Here is a 21,978-nt window from a genome sequence, read left to right as displayed (position 1 = left end):
ATGGCATCACAATACCAGCCCTTAAACTATACTACAGAGCAATAGTAACAAAAACAGCATGGTATTGGCACCAAAATAGACTGGTAGACCAGTGATACAGAATAGAGGACACAGAGACTAACCCACATAATTACAGTTATATTAGACAAAGGCGCCAAAGACATACATTGGAGAAAAGATAGCCTATTCAATAAATGGTGCTGGGAAAACTGGAAATCCTTATGCAACAAAATGAAATTAAACCCCTGCCTCTCACCATGCACAAAACTCAACTCAAAGTGGATCAAGGACCTAGGAATTAAACCAGAGGCCCTGTGTCTAATAGAAGAAAAAAAACAGGTCCAAATCTCCATCATGTCAGATTAGGGCCATACTTCCTTAATAAGACTCCTATAGAGCAAGAATTAAAATTTTTTAAAAAATGGGATGGATTTAAACTAAAAAGCTTGTTCTCAGCAAAAGAAACAGTGAGATGAATAGAGACCCTACATCTTGGGAGCAATTTTTTACCACTCTCATATCAGATAGAGCACTAGTCTCTAGGGTATATAAAGAACTCAAAAGACTAAACACCAAAAAAAAAAACAAAACAAATAACCCAATCAATAAATGGGCCAAGGAACTGAACAGACACTTCTCAGAAGATGATATACAATCAACAACTATATGAAAAAATGTTCAACATCTCTAGCAATCAGTGAAATGCAAATCAAAACTACTCTTAAGATTTCATCTCACTCCAGTCAGAATGGCAGCTATTAAGAATACAAACAACAGGGCTGGGGATGTGGCTCAAGCGGTAGTGCGCTCGCCTGGCATGCGTGCGGCCCGGGTTCGATCCTCAGCACCACATACAAACAAAGATGTTGTGTCCGCCGAAAACTAAAAAATAAATATTAAAATTCTCTCTCTCTCTCTCTCTCTCTCTCTCTCTCTCTTTAAAAAAAAAATACAAACAACAATAAGTGTTGGCGAGGATGTGGGGGAAAAGGCACACTCATACATTGCTGGTGCGTCTGCAAACTGGTGCAGCCAATAAGGAAAGCAGTATGCAGATTCCTTGGAAAACTAACCCAGCTATCCCACACCTCGGTGGGATACCCAAAGGACTTAAAAACAGCATACTACATACAGGGATACAGCCACATTGAAGTTTATAGTCACACAATTCATAATAGCTAAACTGTGGAACCAATCTAGATACCCTTCAGTAGATGAATGGATAAAGAAAATGTGGTGTATATATACCCAATGGAATATTACTCAGTAATAAAAGAGAATAAAATCACAGCATTTGAAGGTAAATGGATGGAGTTGGAGAATATAATGCTAAGTTAGCCAATCCCAGAAAACCAAATGCCAGTGTTTTCTCTGATATAAAGAGGCTGATTCATAGTAAGATAGGGAAAGGAGCATGGGTAGAATAGCCGAACTCTAGACAGGGCAGAGGGGTGTGAGGGAAAGGGAGGGGGCAGGGGGTTAGCAATGATGGTGGAATGAGATGGACATCATTACCCTAAGTGCATGTTTGAAGGCACGAATGGTGTGAATATACTTTGTATACAAGCAGGAAAAAAGTGTAGGGGGGTGTAGCTCAGTCCCCAATACCTCAAAAACCACACACACACACACACACACACAAATTCATGCTTGTCTGTGGCTGCATAGAATTCCATGTGTTCATATTATAATTTATTTTGAATAAGTCCCCTGTTAGTGGACATTTAGCTTATTTCCCATCCCTTACTAGTCAAACAACGCTATAATGAATAATCTTTTACTGATACTTTATCATTTTGCTTATGTGGAAGTAACTGTAGGATATAACACAGGATGGGTATTTCTGGGTCAAAGAGTATTTATACTTGTAATTTAGATGTTGGCCAAATTACCCTCTATAGAGGCTGCACCAGTATACCAAACGCAAACACATGCTTAGCAGCAATGTGTGTTTTGAGTATCTTGTTTTGTAGTGCTGGGAATGAAACCCAGGGCCTGTGCATGCTGGGCAGCCACTGAACCCCATGCCCAGCATGTTAGTAGGTTTTAATCAGATTGTTAAAAAAAAAAAAGTTGTGTCTGTATTTTAATTTGCATTTTTCTTTTATCAAATAGTTGCTTTGATTTTAGTACTAGGGATTGAACCCAAGGGATCCTTTACCACTGAGCTATATCTCCAGCCCTTCTTATTTTTATTTATTTATTTAAATTTTTTTTTTTTAGTTGCAGTTGGGCATATACCTTTATTTTATTTATTTATTTTTCTGTGGTGCTGAGGATTGAACCCAGCACCTTGCACATGCTAGGCCAGTGCTCTACCGCTGAGCCCCAGCCCCAGCTCCTTATTTTTTATTTTGAGATGGGGTCTCTCTCCAGAGTAGTACTGGGAATACAGGCTTATGCCAATGCCACTGTACCTGGCGTCACTTGAATCTTCTTCATCCTGTAACCCTGAATTATTTCCTTCTGTCCCTCATCCTGCCCTGGCTTCTCCATGAATCTTCAGTCTTTCTCTGTTGACCTCTCTGACCACAAACCTCTTGGTGGCCTTGCTACCATTCTTCAAGCTAGCATACTCTTGTATGTTTATTTCCCTAACATATTTGTCCCCAAACTAGTCTCCATTCACTATATCCCAGTTTCCTCATTATCCCTGTTCTTCCCTCCCAACCATTTGACTGAAACTTGCCTCAGAGGGTCATTGATGGCTGTTTGCCAGTTGATCACTCTGAATATCCATAGTGTTTGAGACGGCTGGCCACCCCTTGAAATAGCCCTTCCCTTGATTCTGAGACACATAGCTGCCCCGGGTCCTTTCTTTCTCTGCCCACCACCCCATTGCCTGCCTAGCACCTCTTCCTTTTTCTTACCTGGACACGTTGCTTGCTTTCCTTGGTGAACTGTACCTTTTCCCACGGCTATCACATCAACAGAGTGCCTCCCATATCTACAGGTCCCTAACCCCCCAGTTCCAACCACTTAGACTCTGAATACCCTTAGCTGGTCTAGTTGGTCCTCTAGGAGGCCAACTAAGAGGTTGCTGTGCAAACCCAAGCAAGGGAGTGCCTGGGAAAAGGAGTGGGTAGGGTTCAAATGCGGTGAGGGGCGGCTTACTACCAGCTGGAGTTGCCTCATTGGGGAGCAGTGGACTCAAGGCTATACTTTTCCATCACCAGGGTGGTTAAAAAATAAAAATCCCAGTGCCCAAACTGTTCCCCAAACCAACCAAGTGAGAATTTCCAGGGATGGACCCAGACATCCATATTTTTAAAAACTCCTCAGTGATTCCAACATTGAAGTTGGTGGACCTAGAATAGGGTAAGAGGGGGAGAAGTCTCAGATCACCCTCAGGTTCTGGCTTTGATGAGTGGGTAGGTAGGCAGGTGGGTCACCAAAGTGGGGATTCCCAGAGGAGGGGCAGTTTGGGGAGAGAAGAAGGGTTCTTAGGTGTAGATTGAGATTGACCCACCTGTGGATTTCCAAGAGAATGGCCCCACAAATGCTTAAATATCCCTGAGGCAGATCTACACCACCACCCCTAATCCTGCCCCAGGCCTACTCTGCTTTGGTTGTGTCCCTGCAGTTCCGTACCAGGAGGTCTCGCAGTGCCTCCTGATCTCACTACCTCCGACTGCGGCATTTGTGAACAGTATTTTACTTGACAGGGATGGAGCGTCCTCCCCCAGGTGATGTGGACACGGGTCGCATCCTCTAACCCACCTGAGAACGACCCCAGGGGGAAGCTCCTCTCCCCAGGCCTATTGCAGGGCTGTTAGTAGGAGCTGAGCCCAGCAGGAGCTCAGGACAGCAGGGGTTCCGGACCTGAGTGCTGGTGGGGCGCCTGGGAGTCGGAAGGTGCGATGCATATCTAGGTCTCCAAGAGGCCTGGGGAAGTGGGAAAAGCCCCTCAAGTCATTCTGACATGGCTTCTGGAGACGCAGGCTCAAAAAACAGGCTGCTGCCGAGGAGGCAGGGAAAGGCAGCACAATGGCGATGGGTGGCGGTGGCGCATCATTCACTTGGTTAGTGAAAACTGCTCTCAACCCCATCATCCTTATGTGGGAGGGCGGGAGGAGGGCAAGTGACTCCACCACACAGGAGGAGGGACCCTGGGAGGAGCACAGCAGGGACCGAGGAAGGAGCCAAAGAAGGAGCTGGAGCAGACCTCCTTCCCCATGGCCCTCAAAGGAGCCCCACTCGCCACTCCCTTCTTCACTGCCACCCCCAACTTCTTCCTGTCTCCCCTCTGTCCAGGCTAACAGGAGCTGCCCTGTAGAGGTCCATCTGCACTCAGACCCAGATGATGCCAGAGCTATGACCAGGCCTGCAGGTGTGGCACCGAGGGGAGATCAGCCATGGAGCAGCCACAGGAGGAGACCCCTGAGGTCCGGGAAGAGGAGGAGAAAGCGGAAGTGGCAGAGGCTGAAGGAGCCCCAGAGCTCAATGGAGGACCAGAGCTTGCACTTCCTTCCAGCAGCTACACGGGTGAGGAAAAGGGCTGGCCAGGGACGCGGGCAGAGGGGCAGAGCAGGCGGAACTAGGCTCCTAGCCCTCTGCAGACAGCATCCTGTGGGTGCAGAGCAGCAGAGTGAGACTGGAGCCCAGCGGCCTGGCTCCCGCCCCTCCCTGCCGCTCTGCAGCTGCAGGACCTCCTGCAGATTGCCCCCCTTCTTTCTGGATAACAGAGATGGTAGGCGATGTGGGCTTCTGCAAAAATTGAGTGAGCGAGCCTGTGTTATCCTACCACTGCTGCCACCAGCATCCAGGGCCAATCTGCGTTAAGTCACTAGAAAGGTTGTTTGTTCCTGTGATTCTTAGGATCAGTGGGCACTCAACTCAGCTGACCTGGTGCTAAATCTGTGCATCCTGATGAGCTGCACTGGATCAGGCATTAGTACTAAGCAGTTAGAATGGATGACTGTAATTCACGTCACTTTTGTGCAGCCAGTTTCAGCTTCTCGATTCTCTTGTTCACCTTATTGGTCCACTGTCAGCCGTGGTGTAGACATTCCCTGGTGGCCTGTGCTATTCTGTCCTGATCATCATCATGCGGTGTCTGCCCCTCAGCCCTCATCATGCCATGTTGCCCTGCTGCTCAGGCCCCTTCCCACTCCCCCCCAGCCTCTCTCCTCACCTAGTGTGAGTGCACAGGTGTTTAAGAGCCACTCAGCACATCCAGCTGATCCCGCTCCCTTCCCTCAGAGGGAACTCTGGTATGAGAGGCTGTACCCCCGGGTGGGGACACCTGTTCTTACTGCTGGTTTCAGCCCTGCAGGCTTCCTGCAGGGGATGGGCTCTGAACCCTGTGTCTGCGTGGGGTGGGAGGAGAGATGGTGCCTGAGTCAGGGCAGGGCAGGGCTGTGGAGCTAGGACAGGCTCTTGCCTGATCCTGCAGCCACACCATCTTGAACCTGCAAAGCAAGGTTCCTCCTCTTCAGGGAGCAGGGTCAAGGTGGGCTGGGGTGAAGGGAGAGCTGTCATTCAGTCCTGATCCACCCAGACACCAGCAGTGACCAGAGCATGTGACATGGGGCCAAAGAGCCAACACCCGCCCCTCAGAATAACCCATGTGCTGTGTGTTCGCTGATGTCTGGGATGGCTTTGGAGACCTGCCTTCTCTGAAGCGAGGACTGTGTGCCCAGAGGTGATAATTCACCTTCTGAACTTGAGAAAGGCAGGGGCGGTTAGAAAGCAGAGGGAAGATACGAGGACTGCCCGAGCCAGGGACGTCTCAGGACACCAGAGTGAACAGGGAAGAGAAGGCACAAGATTAGTGACCTGATCCCCACAGCTGGGCCTGGGCAGATAGAGATGTCCTGTTCTGGAGTCTCTACACATCCCTCTGGGGCCCAGTGGCACATCACTGTTCCGTGTAGGCCACAGCCCAGTGCTGGGAGCAGAGGCAGGAGAGGCCGGTGTGGCATTGGCATCTCGGGCAGCTTTACTGGTTTTAAAGGCGGGGGGGGGGGGGGGGGGCACCTAGCCACGCGCATGGTTCTGTGTACAATATGGTGTTCAAAAGACCTCGCTCATCAATAAAGGGATGCAGCGGAGGTAGGGCACAGGAGAGGGCTGTTTCACATGGTCACTGTGCTAACACCATAGTCTATAGAAAGTTCTCACAAATTCTACGAGAAAGCCACTAAACAAAAAGTCAAAACAGGTAAGACAGTCCCCAGTTAGCAAATGGCCAGAATACAAAACATGCTAGTCTAATCAAGGGTCAAAGAAGTCGTCTTAAGATGAGGTTTATTTAGCCTGTAAGATTGGCACAAGGGACCATATGGCCACCCTTGGCCGGGGTGAGGACTGGCCTTCCAGTCCTGAGGGTGGCAGGCAGCCTGGGTGCGCGTTTGTCACCCTGCAGTTCCCTAGGGCCGGCGTCTGGTGTAGAGCCTTGCTCAGCGTGCAGAGACGCCCCGGCTGCGTATTCGCGGCAGCCCTGCTACAGGAGCAGAAGTGGGAGGCGCATCTGGGGGGACTTGCTCATGTCAGCCATGGAGCCCCACGGGGGATGCTCTGTCATTAGGAAGGATAAGTAGGTCTGTATGCACACAGGGAAATGAGGTCCTGTCAAATAGAAGGATCTTGTTGCTTAAAAATCCTTAGGTATCATGTAAGATGGCAGAAGTGTCCCTGAAGGCCGGGTGGGCTGACTGAGGGAGCGGGTCCTGCTGGGGTGGCTCTGCCATCGGGTGCTGCACACCCTCTGTGTCGTTCCCAACAAGTCTGTTCTACTTTCATAATTTGAAGCACGCTTGTACTGCTTTACTTCATAAGGTTAAAATAAATTAATTGCTCAACATTTTAAGGAGACTGCTGACGGGTGAGGGTCCTAGAGACAGACCCTCATCAGTGCTGGGGGCTGGAGGGCTTTGAGAGCACCCAAACCAGGCTCCTCGCTGCTAAGGCTGCATCCTGCCCACCCCAGGCCTGGCCATGCGAGAAGAAAGTGTATCTGACCCACTGCAATTCTCGGCACCTGTGAATCTATGACATTGGCCCAGAGTCCCCTCAGGGACCCATAAGGAACTGCTGAACATAGAAAGGCTTCCGCTGCTTCATGGCTGAACCCCGCCCCCTGCCCCCCTGTGCTCTCTGTGCATCCCTGTACTGACTCAGCACCTCCCCCCACCTGAGAGGCAGGCAGAGAGGGCCTTACCTTAACTCTCAGCAGTGAGGAAGCTGAAGTTACCAGAAATTCACCTGCCTCGCATCCCCCAGCTGCGGAGAGACGGGAGCTGGGGCTCACCCCTCCCCGTCCTCCATCCTCGTCTCCTCCTGCCAAGAGCATCCCACCCATGCATCTCTAAGGAAGAGGAGAGAGACGCTGTCCTCCTGATCTCAGCAAGTACTTGGTGGCGTCCAGGCAGGGCCAGGCACTGTGCCAGGCTAGTGTTCATGATGAACAAGAAGTGCTTGCCCCGAGGAGCTCACAGTGCAGCTGTGAGCAAGAAGGCCACTCGGCCCCCAGCCCAGTCCCTGCAGGACTCGCCCCTACCTCAGTAGCTAGAGGGAGCCTGTTTTCTACACGCTCTGCCAGCAAAGTAAATAGACGGGGCTGGCCCTCCTGGCTGCCCTCCCAGCTGTGACAACAGTACGCCTCCAGTGATAGAGACGGGATGTGCAGGAGAGATCTCAGCCACACATAAATTGTGGGAATAAGGTCAATAGTGTCTATTTGCCAAACTTGTAATCAAAGATGGTGAAACAGATACTTGACTCTCTGGGTGATGGGGCTGGTGTTTACACGGAGTGCAAACATTCGGGTAATGACCTGGTGTCTTCCTCAGCAATGACCTTGTCTTGATGCTTATCATATAGCAATGTTGTTTAATAGTACATGGGTAGCAGCAGACACAGTGGCTGAGCTCAGCCCCAGGAGTTGCATGTTCTTGCTTATAATTGTCCCACTGCCTCTGTCTCAGGGGTCTCCAGAGAAAACAGAACCAGTAGGGGCAGGGGTGCACACATGCGTGAGTGTAGGGATATAGTTTTAGGAATTCACAGGAAAGCTAGAGGCCCAGGAAGTTGCCATGGCATCTCAGTTTGAAGGCAGTATGGAGGCAGGGTCCCTTCTTCCTGGGAGGGAGGGCACACAATCTTTCTTCTTTAAGCCTTCAACTGTTAAATGAGACTCATTCACATTATGAAGGTAATCTGCTTCACTGAAAGTCTCCCGATTTAAATGTTAATCACATCTTTAAAAAAATATACCTTCATAACAAGATCTAGACTGGTATTTGAACCAGAACCTAGGTGTCATACACAGACAGGTTGACACATAAAACCGCCATTGTCTCAGATTCCTCACCTGTAAAGTAGGAGTAAGGGGCGCCTTTCATGAGGAGTTGTTCTGAGGCTCTATACGAGCTGAATGGATGAGAGGTGCCCAATAGAGTGCCTGGCACACAGTAAGTGTGCACTAACAAGAAGGCACTACTGGTGTGTACACACTGCCTTTGCAGGTGAGTCAGATTAGATTAAGTCCACTTAGGCAAGTGACCTTGGGTGGATCTCTTAATCTCACCCAGCCTTAATTTCCTTATCTGTGGATGATATTGTCCTTCAAGGTGATAATGAAATGGGCATAAAGACACTAACAACATGGTGCTTAGTAGGGGCCTGGCAGATGTGGCTCTTTTCCCCTTCCCCTCCTATGCAGCTAGGCCCCTGGCAGATGTTTGAAGAGTTGGTGGGAAGGCCAGGCAGGGTGTGGCTCAAGAGAATGCCCAGAGGCAGACCACAGGGCCCAAATGATGGACCCTTCAGCTGACCAAGCATACCTCCTCCAAGCAGTGGAAGGGAGGCTGAGGAGAGGCAGGGATGGGGGCAGGGTGAGAGAACTATGTCAGCTCTTCATCACTGGACAAAATACCTGAGATACTCAGCTTAAAAAGAAGAAAGGTTTCTTTTAGCTCACAGTTTTAGAGGTTCTAGCCCATGGTTGGTTGGTCCCATTGTTTTTGGGACAGCAGTAAGGCAGCACATCATGGCAAAGATACATGGTAAAGGGGAAAGAGCTGCTCACCCCAAGGGGCCCTGGAAGCAAAGAGAGTAAGCGGAGGGTCCGGGGTCCCAATATTCCCCTCAAGGGCACCTCCAAGTACCCTGACTACTTCTTCTAGCCCCACCTCCTGAATGTTCCACCACTTCACAGTCGTGCCACAGGCTAGGAACAAAGCCTTCAAAACATGGGCCTTTGGGAGGCATTCAAGATAGACCAGAGCAAGGCCTCTGCCTGGGGCTAGGTGGGCAGGCGGTGCAGGCAGGCAGCCCTGGCAGGTGGGCCCAGCTCACTCCCACCCAGTAGGCCCAAGGAACATGAGGCGGAACTCCCCGTGGGAAGGAGGGCCTCTCCATTCGCCTTCTTGCCCCTGTCTCCAACTAGGAGGTCATGAGATAGGAGCAGGGCCTTCAGAGCCTGGTCCCTGGAATGGGGAGAATTCTGCCATTGCTGCTGTTAGACCACATGTGATGATGATTTGGGACAAACCTTTAAGCCAAGTGGTCAATCAGAAAGAAAGAGAATCTTTACCTTTGGAAAACCCACCCATAAACTACCGCCATTCCAGTATCCCAGGACAACACTGTGCTCTGCCCCAGCCCAGCCTCTCCCCTCCCTCTCTCAGCTGGTGTGTCAGTATTTTGTGGTCTCTTGTTCTGCTAAATAGGCAGGGCGTCCTCACCAAGGCCCCCCTGACTACTCACTCTTGAGTTATGTCCATTCAGCACCCAGGCCCTGGCTGCTCTAGGCCTGTTTCTCCCTGCCCATTAGTGCTAGTTCCCAATTGGGATCCTCCTGGGACAATGAGTCTTGAGTCTCTCTTACAGTTCAGAGTTCTGGGAACCTTGGATGGCCAGTTGGGTTTGAGCATCTGGCTTCTTCCAGGCTTCCCAGAGCTCTGGACACTCCTGAGCCAGCGGCCACAGCAGGACAGGAGAGATAAGAGGACAGCCTGTTCCAGGGCCCTCCTGGACTCTGTGTGCACACAGCCTGGAGACTGCAGAGCCGCAGCTTTCTAGTTAGCATGTCCACCTTCTTAGTGCCTCCTCTGTGTTACCCCCGTCATGCCTCACCACGCCTCTCAGGTACTGTTGCCATATCCATTCTACAAAGAAGGAAACCAAGGCCCAAGTGCCAGAGGACGCATGGGTTCTACCTCAGAACTGCTGGTTGGAGATGGGATCTGAACGGGGCCTTGTGGCTCCTGAGTTGAGTTCTCACCCTCCCGGCCTGCTGTTCTGAGCATCCAGAAGCTGACTTGGAGGTCATTTAGAGCTTCACCTTTGAGCCCAGAGAGAGGAGCAGTCACCTGCCCTGGTGGGGACAGGCAAAGGCGATGGCTTCTTCTGAGATCCTGCATCACTGACTCACCTGCCATTGTGCCCTTTATCAAGGTGTGTGTTTTTTTAATTGGGGATTGAACCCAAGGGTGTTTTACCACTGAGCTACATCCCCAGTTCTTCTTTGGGGAGACAGGGTTTTACTAAGTTTCTAAGGCTGGCCATCCCGCCTCAGCCTCCCCAGTCACTAGGTGGCAAGCGCCACCCCATCTAGTTGTTCCAGTTTGCTTATCTCCTCCTTCCTCAGCTATGTGAGGAGAGTCCTTCCCAGAACACAGCAGGTACTTATCAAATGTCTGTTGATAAATATTGCCATGTGCAAGGCCAACAGCAACCCCAAGATCAAACACCTGCTGAGCCTCCAGGGCCACACACAGGGAGGAGGAAGGGACTTAACTGCAGAGATTGGTCACTTGGACAAGACTCTGTGAAGGAGGTGGTCCCCGAGATGCTAGAGACAAGGCAAGTCTAACTGGGGAGGCAAAACTACAGAAACAGCACTGATTACAAGAAGGACCGCAAAGCGAGCGTGCAGTAGACCACCCCACTCAGGAAGTGCCCGGAGTCCGCCTGCCCCAGCGTCCGAGCAGGCCTCATAGAGAGCTTTTATTTTACCACAGTCTCTGGCACCGGTACTGACTCCTGTCGTCCCTGTTCTAAGGCCTCCAGGAGTGGCGAGTCTTGCCCAGCTCCATTGGCCAGTTGTGCTGAGGCCAGGACCCCAGGCAGCATGAGGACTGCTGGTCCCCCCGAGGCAGTGGGACCTGCCACGTGTCCAGCACCCTTCACAGGTCTTGGAGCTGAGCCACAGCAGCGCCCTGCCCTGTGGTGCTTACGTCTAGTGGGTGGTGCTCAGCGAGGAACAAACAGGCAGGGACTGCAGCAGGTGGCAGTGAAGGCCGAGAGACCACAGAGGCTTCACCTGTCAGAGCACCTGGCCCAAGAAATCAAGGGGCCCACTCACCCCAGCTCGAGGTAGGGGACTATTACTCCCCTTGGAATGACCAAAGTTGGGAGCTAAGGCACTGGGACAAGACAGGACATTTTAGGGACTTGTGTCACCCCTGAACCTCACTGACTAGGAGAGGAGCAGCCCACCAGGCAGGGTCCTCAGTCGGTTGGCCTGTGTTGTACAGACAGGGCTGCAGGCCTGGGAAATATTAGTTTGGGTTTGTTGCCATGGCTTAGGTCTCCTGCCGAGCTCCTGCTTAGGTGGCTGGTTCCTGGGTTTGGGAATTTGGCACCTGCCTTCAAGGAGGTGGCCCAGCTATCCCAGGAGAGAGCAGAGATTGGAAAACCAGCAAGAGAGAGGCAGGACAGACAGTTCTGTGGGCCAAGAACCAGCACTGGACTGGGAGTCAGGAGATCGAGACCCAGTATAGGTCCCCTTTCCACTTATTCCACCGCGTGTCTGAGGGGAGAATCAGAAAAGACAGCTTCTTACTGAGTCATTTAACAGCATATCTATCCTGAAGCCATAGTCACAGCTATTTCCTTGCCAAGACTCCAAACACCATGGTTCAAACATCTGTACGCTGGTTAGGGAACCGCAGCATACTACTCAATGTGACTGACACCTATGCTCTTTTTATCAAGCAAGACGTTTCATGGGAATGAATTTGAAGTTCTCCCCATTCATCTACTTCAGTGATTGAACCCAGGGGCGCCCTACATTGAACTCCATCCCCAGCCCTTTGATTTTCTGTTTTGAGACAGAGTGCTCAGAAAATTGCCTAGATGGGTCTTGAACTTGAGATCCTCCAGCCTCAGCCTCTTAAGTAGCTGGAATTACAGACATCCACCGCCACCCTGGCAAACTTGAGCCTCTTGGAATGTCCATAGTAGAACTTCCTGCGAGAGCCGGCCCTACAGAGGTCTGCACCTCAGCTTCCACAGCACCCCACATGGGCTTGCACGGCGCCACCTCTAAACCAGCCACTAGAGAGCTGCTTCCCAGGACCAGCTGCAGATCCTCAGTCTGCTTCCTCTTACCTATTCCTCCTCTCAAAGCACGGCCAACCCTGCACCCTCTTACCATGCTTAAGAGCAGGAAGGCTCTGACCGAGCTGTGTGTCCTGGACATCTGCCGTGTGGCAGCTCTGGGGGAATTTCGCCTTGGAGACTTTGCCCCATCCTCCCAGAGAAGTTGTCCTTAACCCCACATTCCAGGTCAAAAAAAATCCCTCCCCCCACCAGGACACACAGCTCTGAAGAGGCTGAGCCCAGGGCTTAGGGACCCTCCCCACCCCTGGCTCCCAGGCCTAGCTGGCAGAGTGTGAAGCTGCCTCTCTGTCCTTTGTCCACAGACCTCTCCCAGAGTTCCTCCCCACCCTCGCTTCTGGACCAGCTCCAGATGGGCTGTGACGGGGCCTCGGGCGGCAGCCTCAACATGGAGTGCCGAGTGTGCGGGGACAAGGCCTCAGGCTTCCACTACGGTGTTCATGCGTGCGAGGGGTGCAAGGTATGCACTGGGGGACTGCAGCTCACGTTAGGTTGAGCTACCATGTGGGTTTTCCCTGCCCCAGAGTTGGACTCTGAGAACACTGCTGCTCAACCCCTCGGGCCGCCCAAGTCTGAGCTCTGGGCCCTGCAGGAAAGGAGGGTTCCTCTCCAGGCCTGTCCTGCTGGGCACCTGCAGGGTGGACCCAGACACTCGGACTCTGTGGGTAGCTGGTGCCCCTCCCTGGGGACCAGGCCAGGAGGTCTTCTGAGGTCAGGGTTTCTAGCACCTCAAAACTTCAAGAACTTCTTGAGGAAAAAACAAAAAAAAACAGTGATGAGATTCTGGGACTGGCGTTCCCCACCTGTCTGAACTGGGGGCTGTCACTTTTTCCAGTGGTGCTGCTAGGTTTTTCCTTCTAACTGCATACCCATGAGAATTTCACAGATTATTTTATTAAACCACCACCTACAAAATACAAAGAACCAGATATATTTATGAATAAACCAAATTAGCCATGATACAGTTTTGTTATCAAATTAACAAAGAAGATTTAAGGCTTCTTTGGGCAGGTAAAGTAAATGTGTTGTATAATTTTAACACCCCCAGCCCACCCCGTTCCTTCCAAACTGTAGCAGTGTTTACATCAGTCAGCCTCATCAGGCCTTTGACACAGCCCAGTGGGCAGAGCAGGATTCGCCAGCCCTGTCCCCTCATGGCGACCTCTCCTCACCTATGCTTGGTCCCTCAGGGCTTCTTCCGAAGGACAATTCGCATGAAGCTGGAATATGAGAAGTGTGATCGGAGCTGCAAGATCCAGAAGAAGAACCGCAACAAGTGTCAGTACTGCCGCTTCCAGAAATGCCTGGCACTGGGCATGTCACATAATGGTGAGAGCTGACCCCGGCAAGGCACAGGGGCTGTTGGATCTGCGGACCTCAAACCAGGATCCAGAATGTACCCAGTGTATCCTGAAAGGAGGTACCCGCACAGCAGTGCTGGGCACACAGTGAACTGTGTGTCAGCTGGGACCTGGCCAGTCTGACCTGGGTCCTGGGGCCTAAGATCTGCCACTTCCCCACGCTGTCTGGCATCTACCTGGACAGACCTGGGCAGCCACCACCTCTCTGTGCCTGAGGTTTACCTGCTCTGGCCCAGAAGGGAACTGAGCCCCCAGCTCAGACCAGGTGCGGAGCACCAGTCCCAGAACCTCAGCCCGGCTGGATGACCTCAGCCCTTCTTGGTTGTTGGGAGCAGGCAGGAACCAGTGAGCGACCTCCTGCGTCAGAGGCCAGTCTCTCCCAGAACACAGTCAACCCTGCCCCGTGCTCCGCCTCCTGCAGAGTCTTTTCTTCAGACCCCTAAAGTAGGATATTGTAAAGTCCATCTGCCCCTCTGTTCCTCTGGGTCAAATCCCCAGGGGACAGGGGAGAGTCTCCTATTTACATTTAAATAGCTCCATGGTGGGGCTGGGGTTGTGGCTCAGTGGTAGAGCCCCCCTCCCCCCCTCCCCCCCTCCCCCCTCCCCCCCGCCTGCGGGAGGCACTGTGTTCCTCTGCACCACATAAAAATAAATAAATAAAATAAAGATATTGTGTCAACTAGAACTAAAAAAATATATATATTTTTTTTAAAATAGCTCCATGGTAGGACAGCCCCTGGGCAGCTTTTATTCTTGTCCAGGGTGGTGGGGTCTGGCATGTGTGTGGCTTGATTCTGCCCCTCAGTCTGTGTCTGCTTTGGTCCTCATTCCGTTGTGGCCGTTGGGGAAGTTCCTAGGACATCTCAGAACTGCTGGAATCCTTCCCTCATTCTCCTTCTAATAGAAGCCAGATTCATATCCTGTTCCATTGACTGTGATTTATGAGTGCTGGGTGAATATTTATTTATTTGCCTTTTTTTTTTTTTTTTTTTGAGAAGGGGGTCTCACTACATTGCCTAGTCTGCTAGTTTCAAACTCATGGGCTCACATGATCTGCCTGCCTCAGCCTCCTGGGTGGGTGCCTGGGATTACAGAGAATATTCTGGTTCAATTGTTCCAACCACCCATTAAGTTTTTTATTTTATATTTAATTTAATTTTAATTTTTGCAGTACTGGGGATTGAACCCAGGACCTCAAGTAGCACTCTATCACTGAGCTACACCCTCAGCCCTTTTAAAAAATTGAGACAGAGTCTTGCAAAGTTGTCCAGGCTGACCTTGAACTTGAAGTTCTCCTGTCTCAGCCTCCAATGTGGCTGAGATATGGGCACGAGTCACTGCCTCTGGACCCATTAAGTTTTAAGAAAGGTGAAATAGTCTGTCCAGAGTTACAAAGCTAGTAGGTGCTGAGCTGGACTGGGGGAGCAGGCCTTCACACCAGAGCCTGTCTTCTAGACGCTGTATTGTGCTGCATCCCACCAAGGGCAGCCAATCACTCAGCAAGTTCAGGCCCTGTGTGCTGGGCACTGTGAGGGACACAGGTTCTGAGGGGCGGCTTCAACATTACCACCTTAATGGCTCTAGAATCCCTGAGGCCTCAGGCCCCAGAGTGATGTCTCCATCTTTGACATGTGCACCTGTAAAGGGACAGGGTTAAAGGTTAGAGGTGCCTGGTTCCTCTGTAACTGTCCCGTGTCCCGTCCCCCGCCCCCCCTGCAGCCATCCGCTTCGGCCGGATGCCAGAGGCGGAGAAGAGGAAGCTGGTGGCGGGGCTGACAGCCAGCGAGGGGCACCTGCACAACCCACAGCTGGCTGACCTGAAGGCCTTCTCCAAGCACATCTACAACGCCTACCTGAAAAACTTCAACATGACCAAAAAGAAGGCCCGCAGCATCCTCACTGGCAAGTCCAGCCACACTGCGGTGAGTGTCACTGCCCAGCGTGGCAGAATCCCAGCTCTGGTCCACGCTGCCACACCTGACTCCTGGGAGAACCGCGCCTCCTCCCTCCCTTAACTCATGGTACAGGCAGGGGTGTGGGGACATTCGGGCGGGGACCCCCGAGGCCTGGCCTCTGACAGGGCCTGGTTTTCAGCCCTTTGTGATCCACGACATCGAGACATTGTGGCAGGCAGAGAAGGGCCTGGTGTGGAAGCAGCTGGTGAACGGCCTGCCGCCCTACAAAGAGATCAGCGTGCACGTGTTCTACCGCTGCCAGTGCACCACAGTGGAGACCGTGCGGGAGCTCACCGAGTTTGCCAAGAGCATCCCCAACTTCAGCAATCTCTTCCTCAATGACCAGGTGACCCTTCTCAAGTATGGCGTGCATGAGGCCATCTTTGCCATGCTGGCCTCCATTGTCAACAAAGATGGGCTGCTGGTGGCCAATGGCAGTGGCTTTGTCACTCATGAGTTCCTGCGCAGCCTCCGCAAGCCCTTCAGTGACATCATTGAACCCAAGTTCGAGTTTGCTGTCAAGTTTAACGCCCTGGAACTTGACGACAGCGACCTGGCTCTGTTCATCGCAGCCATTATCCTGTGTGGAGGTGAGTGAGGTTGAGCAGGTGGGCCGGCCCCACAGCACGTTCCCTGGGGATTGGACCCTCACTGCAGGGCCAAGCCTGAGCCCAGACGCATGGGGACACGTCCACGTGATCCGATAGTGGAGCAGGTGAAGCACTGACTGCACGTGCAGAATCAGCTCCACGTTATCATACAGATGGAGGCAGAAGGAAAAAGACTGAAACCAGACTGACCGTCCTGCGAACAGGGGTATTTATGGGCGGTGCAGAAATAGTCCGTGTTCTACCTGCATTTTCCAGATTCCAACACAATAAGTACAGCAGCAACCCTGCTCGCCAGCAGTGGCACAAAGCTTGCTTCCTGCTGGCCCCTGTTCCAGTTCTTCTTGCAGATTATAACTCATGTGGTCCTCCACAACCTGGGCTAGAGGTTCTTTTTTTTATTTTTTATTTTTATGTGGTGCTGAGAATTGAACCCAGGGCCTCACGCATGCTAGGTGAGCGCGCTACCACTTGAGCCACATCCCCGCCCTAGAGGTTCTTTTTATTATCCTCATTTTCAGATGAGGAATCAAGCCCAGACGGGCCAGGTAGCCTGCCCAGAGCCTCGTGGAGAGTCTTTGGGAAGGGCAGGACTTGAAGCCAGGCGCTGAGTCTCTTAACCACCACACATAGCACCCTGTCCAGCCAGGAAAAACTGTTGGCAAGGAACGAGAGAGATGGGGAGACCGGGTCGGGGTCCTAGAGCACTCAGTGGAGCCATCACTGAGAGGACAGGGTGGGTCTGGCCCAGGCAAGAAGGCCTGCCCTGTGCCACATCTCCCCTGGGTGGGGAAGGGGAGGTTCTCTGCCCTTCTAAGACCCCATGCATGTCCCCACAGACCGGCCAGGCCTCATGAACGTGCCCCAGGTGGAGGCCATCCAGGACACCATCCTGCGTGCCCTCGAGTTCCACTTGCAGGCCAACCACCCCGACACCCAGTACCTCTTCCCCAAGCTGCTGCAGAAGATGGCTGACCTGCGGCAGCTGGTTACCGAGCACGCCCAGATGATGCAGTGGCTCAAGAAGACTGAGACTGAGACCTTGCTGCACCCCCTACTCCAGGAGATCTATAAGGACATGTACTGAAGCCAGTGTCCAGGCCACCTGCAGGTTGCAGAGGGGTCCAGCCACTGGAAAGCACTCAGCACAGCTCAGAGCATCAGGGTCACACTCTCGCGCTCCCACGCCCATGGTCCTGGTTCCATGGTCCCTTTCCTCCACTTCTTTGCTCCCTGACTCTGTCTGCCTTTGTTGTCCCCCTGTCTTGGTTCCTGTCTTACCAGTGCCTCTGGCTCTTCCGCTGCCTTCCCCTCTGCAGCTGTGTCCCCTCCTCCTCCCTCCTCTCGTCTCTCCGTGCAGCCCCACGTCTGTCTGCTCTTTCGTCTGTGAGAACTTTGTACTATTTCACCAGCAGCCTAAGACAGAACTTCTGCTTTTGCCCCTCCTTTCCCAGGGGAAGGAGTGGGCGTCCTCTGTCCCACACTGCGCTGCAGGCACAGGGGGCCCACTTCTGTCTCCTTTCTTCAAGCAAAAGACTTGAGCCATCCAAAGAAACACTATGCCCTCTGGGCCTGGCTTCCTGGGGAAGCTTGGCCTGGAATGCCTGCAGCAATAACCTGCAGTCACTGGGTCCCTGCTGTAGGGTACAGTGGCCGGGGGGCTGGGCCAAGAGCCAGAGGCCTCCCCCAAGTGATCTCCCCTGCCCAAGAATGAAGCTGGCTGACCCTATAACAGCAGTCCAGCCCTCTGACACCCAGCGTCCTTCCATTCTTCATACCAGTCTTCTAAACAACGTCACTGATGATCCCCTGCGCTGGCCGCTGCGGGGCACCCCCCAGCCTGGAGGGAAAGCAGGGTTCCCTCCAGGTGGAAGCCCCACACCCCCGTTGAAGAGGAGAAAGGTGGGGGTGGTTGGGTTATAGCACACTTCATTCTGACCCCAGAGATCAGGGTCTGCGTCCTGGGGTCAGAGGCCAGGGGGTATGGGGCGGGCCTTCCATCAGGACCGCACTGCCCCTACCCTGTAGCAGCCACAATTGTCAGAACCCAGTGCCACCGCACCTTTCTCTAGCCAGGAGCCCCTGGCACCGGCCCCTCCCTGACACACTCCCTGGAGCTGATGCTCCAGCACACACCACAGCACTGAAATCACTTTACCACAGGTCTTGGCCCACCCTCCCTCCTTCCCCAAGAGGTGTGCCTGCAGGGGCTGTTCCCAGGGCTGGCAGACCTCTGGGTGGGCAGGACTGTCCTGCCGAGCCAGCCAGGACCTGCTCCTGGGATCCTGTGCTTCCCCCCCGTTCATTCAGCCCTGCCTTCTGCCACCCTCCCTGCCCTGCTCTCAGCCCACTGGTCACCTGGAGTTCTCCCTGTGCCTCCTCAAATAACTGGGACCTGTGGGTCTGGCCCCTGCCCCCAGCTCCTGAGTGGAGGTGTGCCCACCCAGGCCTGTGTGAGGAGGGACCAGCTAGGGTCTCAGAAGGTGGTAGGAGAGCCAGGGTTACAGCCTGGACTTCCTGGACCCTATCTGGTCCCAAGGGGCCTTTCCATCCGAGTGCAGCTCTGGGAGGTGATGGCTTGAGAGAGGACAAGCCCAGCATCTGCCCCTACCAGCTTGGTGGCCTTCTGTGTCCCAGGATCACTCTGCTAGCAAGACCCTTTCTTCTCCCCTCCCCCTCAGCTGACCAGATTTTGGAGCTTGGGGTGCGGCCTTTGGGGCCGAGGCTGAAGGGAGCTCTTTGCCTGTCCCTGTCCCCACCCAGGTCTGGTGCTGAGGTGTCGCTCTTCTCAGTGGCTGAGCAGTCTCCAATACTGAAATGTATATTTTTGCTAGGAGCCCCAGCTTCCTGTGTTTTTAATATAAATAGTGTACACAGACTGACAGAACTTTAAATAAATGGGAATTAAGTATTTAAGAGTTGACTTGAAGCTGACTCAGTTCTTTGTGTGCTTTTCTGAGGGCCACTGGGCTCCTCCCCCTCCTCCATATCCAGGGCTGGGGGTGTGGATGTCAAAGGGGTGTCAGGAGGGAGGTCCCTTCTGACTGTGGTTGCCACTGTCCCCCGACTCACCCCTTGTCAGTCTGGAGTTGGAGGAGAAGACACTGCCCTGGGCTGTACCTCTGAGGAGGCTCTGGCACCACCGCATCATCAGAGAGGAGCGTGCAACGTGTGGTGAGAGAGGCCTCAACTGGCGGGACTTGAAAAAGCCACTCCACTTGACCATGAGGACTGCCCTGTCCTCAGCTAACACCAACTCAGAGACTAGCGGATCTGGCCCTCAGCAGCCAGCGGGCTCAGCCACAGTGTGAGGTGAGGTCAGGGTACGTGCAGAAGCCAAATTTCCTTCACCGTAATGAAAGACCTGAGCTAATCAGCGCATAAACAGAAAAGGGGTATTGTGACTCATAGTTTTAGAGGTTCCAGTCCATGAGTGGTTGGCCCTGTTGCCTTAGGCCTGTGGCAGAACATAGCTGCCCACCTCATTGCCTGGAAGTGAAAGAAAGATCCGGTCCCAGGATTTCCTTTGAAGGTACATCCCCAAGGACCTGAAGAACTCCTGCAAGGACCTACCTCTTCAATTTTTGACTCCTCCCAAAGCACCAAGCTGGAGGCCAGCCTTGAGATTCCATACCCCAGCAGGTGTGTATGGGTGCTTGGCTCCTCAGAAAGACAAGCTGGGCTAGACACTTCCACCTGGGGACCGTATCTCCATAATGGCTACAAAAGAAGGGGCTGCCGCTGAGCCAACTAGAACCAGACTGCCACAGCCAGTTCGCACCCAACACCAGGCGGCCAGAACGCCCACGGCCACCACCACCACTGCCCTGGAACCTCGCCACTCCTTCAAGCCTGGAGCCCCAGCTCGGCCCCTGCCAGAAGTGCCATCAGCATTTGGGAACAGGTGGGAGGTTTCCTGTCTCTTCCTGTCTGCTGCTTCCCCTCCCACTGAAGACACTTAATGGGAAGGGTCATTTGTACACTTCCAGCCCCTGCAGCTTCAAGGAGCATGTAGAAAGGGAGGAGCTGGCCACGGGCCAACAGGCAAACTAACATAAAGTGCCAACACCAGCTCCCGGGGAGGGTGCCAGGCAGGCTCCCAGCTTCAGGTGACAGGCTAGAACCACACAGGCCTCCCTGTTCTCTCCCTCTGCAGTCAGTGGCAGAACGTTCTGAACTGTCAGGTCCCCTGGGGGTCATCTTAGCCAGGAAAGTGACAGCCCCAGGGTAATGGAAGGAAAGGAGGCATGTGTGGAACAGATATATTTGAAATTAGTAATAGAATCTTCTGGTTTAAGCTGGACGTGGTGGCACACGTCTGTAATCCCAGCAGCTCAGGAAGCTGAGGCAGAAGGATCGCAAGTTCAAAGCCAGCCTCAGCAACTTAGCAAGACCTTAAGCAACTCAGTGAGACCCTGTCTCTACATAAAATTTTAAAAGGGGTGGGATGTGGCTCAGAGGTTAAGCCCCCCTGGATTCAATGCCTAGTATCAAAAAAAAAAACAAAAAACTCTGGTTTACTTGTTTAGGTGTTGGGGAATTGAACCAGGGCCTCACGGAAGCTAAACATCCTCTCTACCCTGAGCTACATCCCCAGCCCTGTCTTCCCCATCCTTTCCCAGACTGTCAAGTGGGAGAAAAATAGTTAACAGCTATGTCTCCACTATTAAAGGCCAACCCTCTTCCCAGCCCTAAAGAGGTAAGAATACATACCAGATAGCAGTTAACGACATCTCAGTTCATAGGTGAGGCTCAGTCTCAGGACCAGTGTCCTACTGTTACCCAGCTGATAGTGTACCAAAAGGCAGGTGGCGTCCTGTCACTCTGCCCTGGTTATTACCACCACTAATTGCTCTTCCTTATTAAGCAGCTATTGAATTCGGTGCCTCATCCACGCCTCACCTCTAATCCTCACCACAACCCTCCAAGGCAAGTGTCGACACCTGCCATTTCCAGGTGCAGAAGCACGGGGAGAGGGTAGGAAGCGTGCTGGGGAGGAACCGATCGAGCCGTATTCCTCACCAGCCTTGGGGTCTTTGCTTTTCACTCATGAGCAAACCCTTGGGGAAAAATAATTGGTCACCTGGTCTCTTTTTAATGATGCTCAGAACAAATGAATCAAACATTTAGAGTTTTAAAAGAAAGCAACCTGAAGATGATTAGAAGAGAGGTTCTTTGCAATATTCTATAAACCTAAAACTATTCTGAAATAAATTCAAAAAGAAAAAAGGGGCTGTGATGTGACTCAACAGCAGAGCGCTTGCACAATGCCCTGGGTTTGATTCCCAGCACGCACACACACGTGTGCACACACACGTGCACACACACATACATACACACACAAATTGACAATAAAAATAAAATTTAAAAAGAGCCTGGTATGGCGGTGCACATCTATCATCCCAGCTGCTCAAAAGGCCAAGGTAGGAGGATCACAATTTTGAAGCCAGCATCAGCATTTTAGCAAGACCCTGTCTCAAAAAACTAAAAGGAATAGGGATGTAGCTCAGTGATAGAGCACCCGCGGGTTCCATCTTTGGTACTGCAAAAAACAAAAAATAAGTAAATAAAAGGAAAGAATTGGGATCACAAGTCTGGTAGAAGTGTGACCAAACTCAGGTTCAGGGGCTCATTCTACACAACAGCCATTTCCAAGAGATGAATGTTGGAGAGGACAAAAGACTTTATTCAGTAGCCAAAGAATAG

The 21,978-nt window shown here is 52.3% G+C and overlaps 1 protein-coding gene across 2 annotated transcripts; it reads left to right on the top strand.

The window, feature by feature from the left end:
• Nucleotides 1-4,263: 4,263 nt before the first annotated feature.
• Nucleotides 4,264-19,188, top strand: Ppard (peroxisome proliferator activated receptor delta). 2 transcript variants are annotated; one of them, XM_027943545.2, is made up of 6 exons: nt 4,264-4,485; nt 12,654-12,808; nt 13,539-13,677; nt 15,429-15,631; nt 16,011-16,254; nt 17,112-19,188. In XM_027943545.2, the coding sequence occupies exons 1-6, from the start codon at nt 4,356-4,358 to the stop codon at nt 17,357-17,359; spliced, it is 1,119 nt and encodes a 372-aa protein (XP_027799346.1). In that variant the 5' UTR covers nt 4,264-4,355; the 3' UTR covers nt 17,360-19,188. The 2 variants fall into 2 exon arrangements, with proteins under 2 accessions (XP_027799346.1, XP_027799344.1); XM_027943543.2 differs by having other exon boundaries at nt 15,804-16,254.
• Nucleotides 19,189-21,978: the final 2,790 nt, after the last annotated feature.

Source organism: Marmota flaviventris, chromosome 6 (assembly GCF_047511675.1).
Source record: "Marmota flaviventris isolate mMarFla1 chromosome 6, mMarFla1.hap1, whole genome shotgun sequence".
NCBI classification, from domain to species: domain Eukaryota; kingdom Metazoa; phylum Chordata; class Mammalia; order Rodentia; family Sciuridae; genus Marmota; species Marmota flaviventris.
This window is presented reverse-complemented; position numbering and strand designations above follow the sequence as displayed.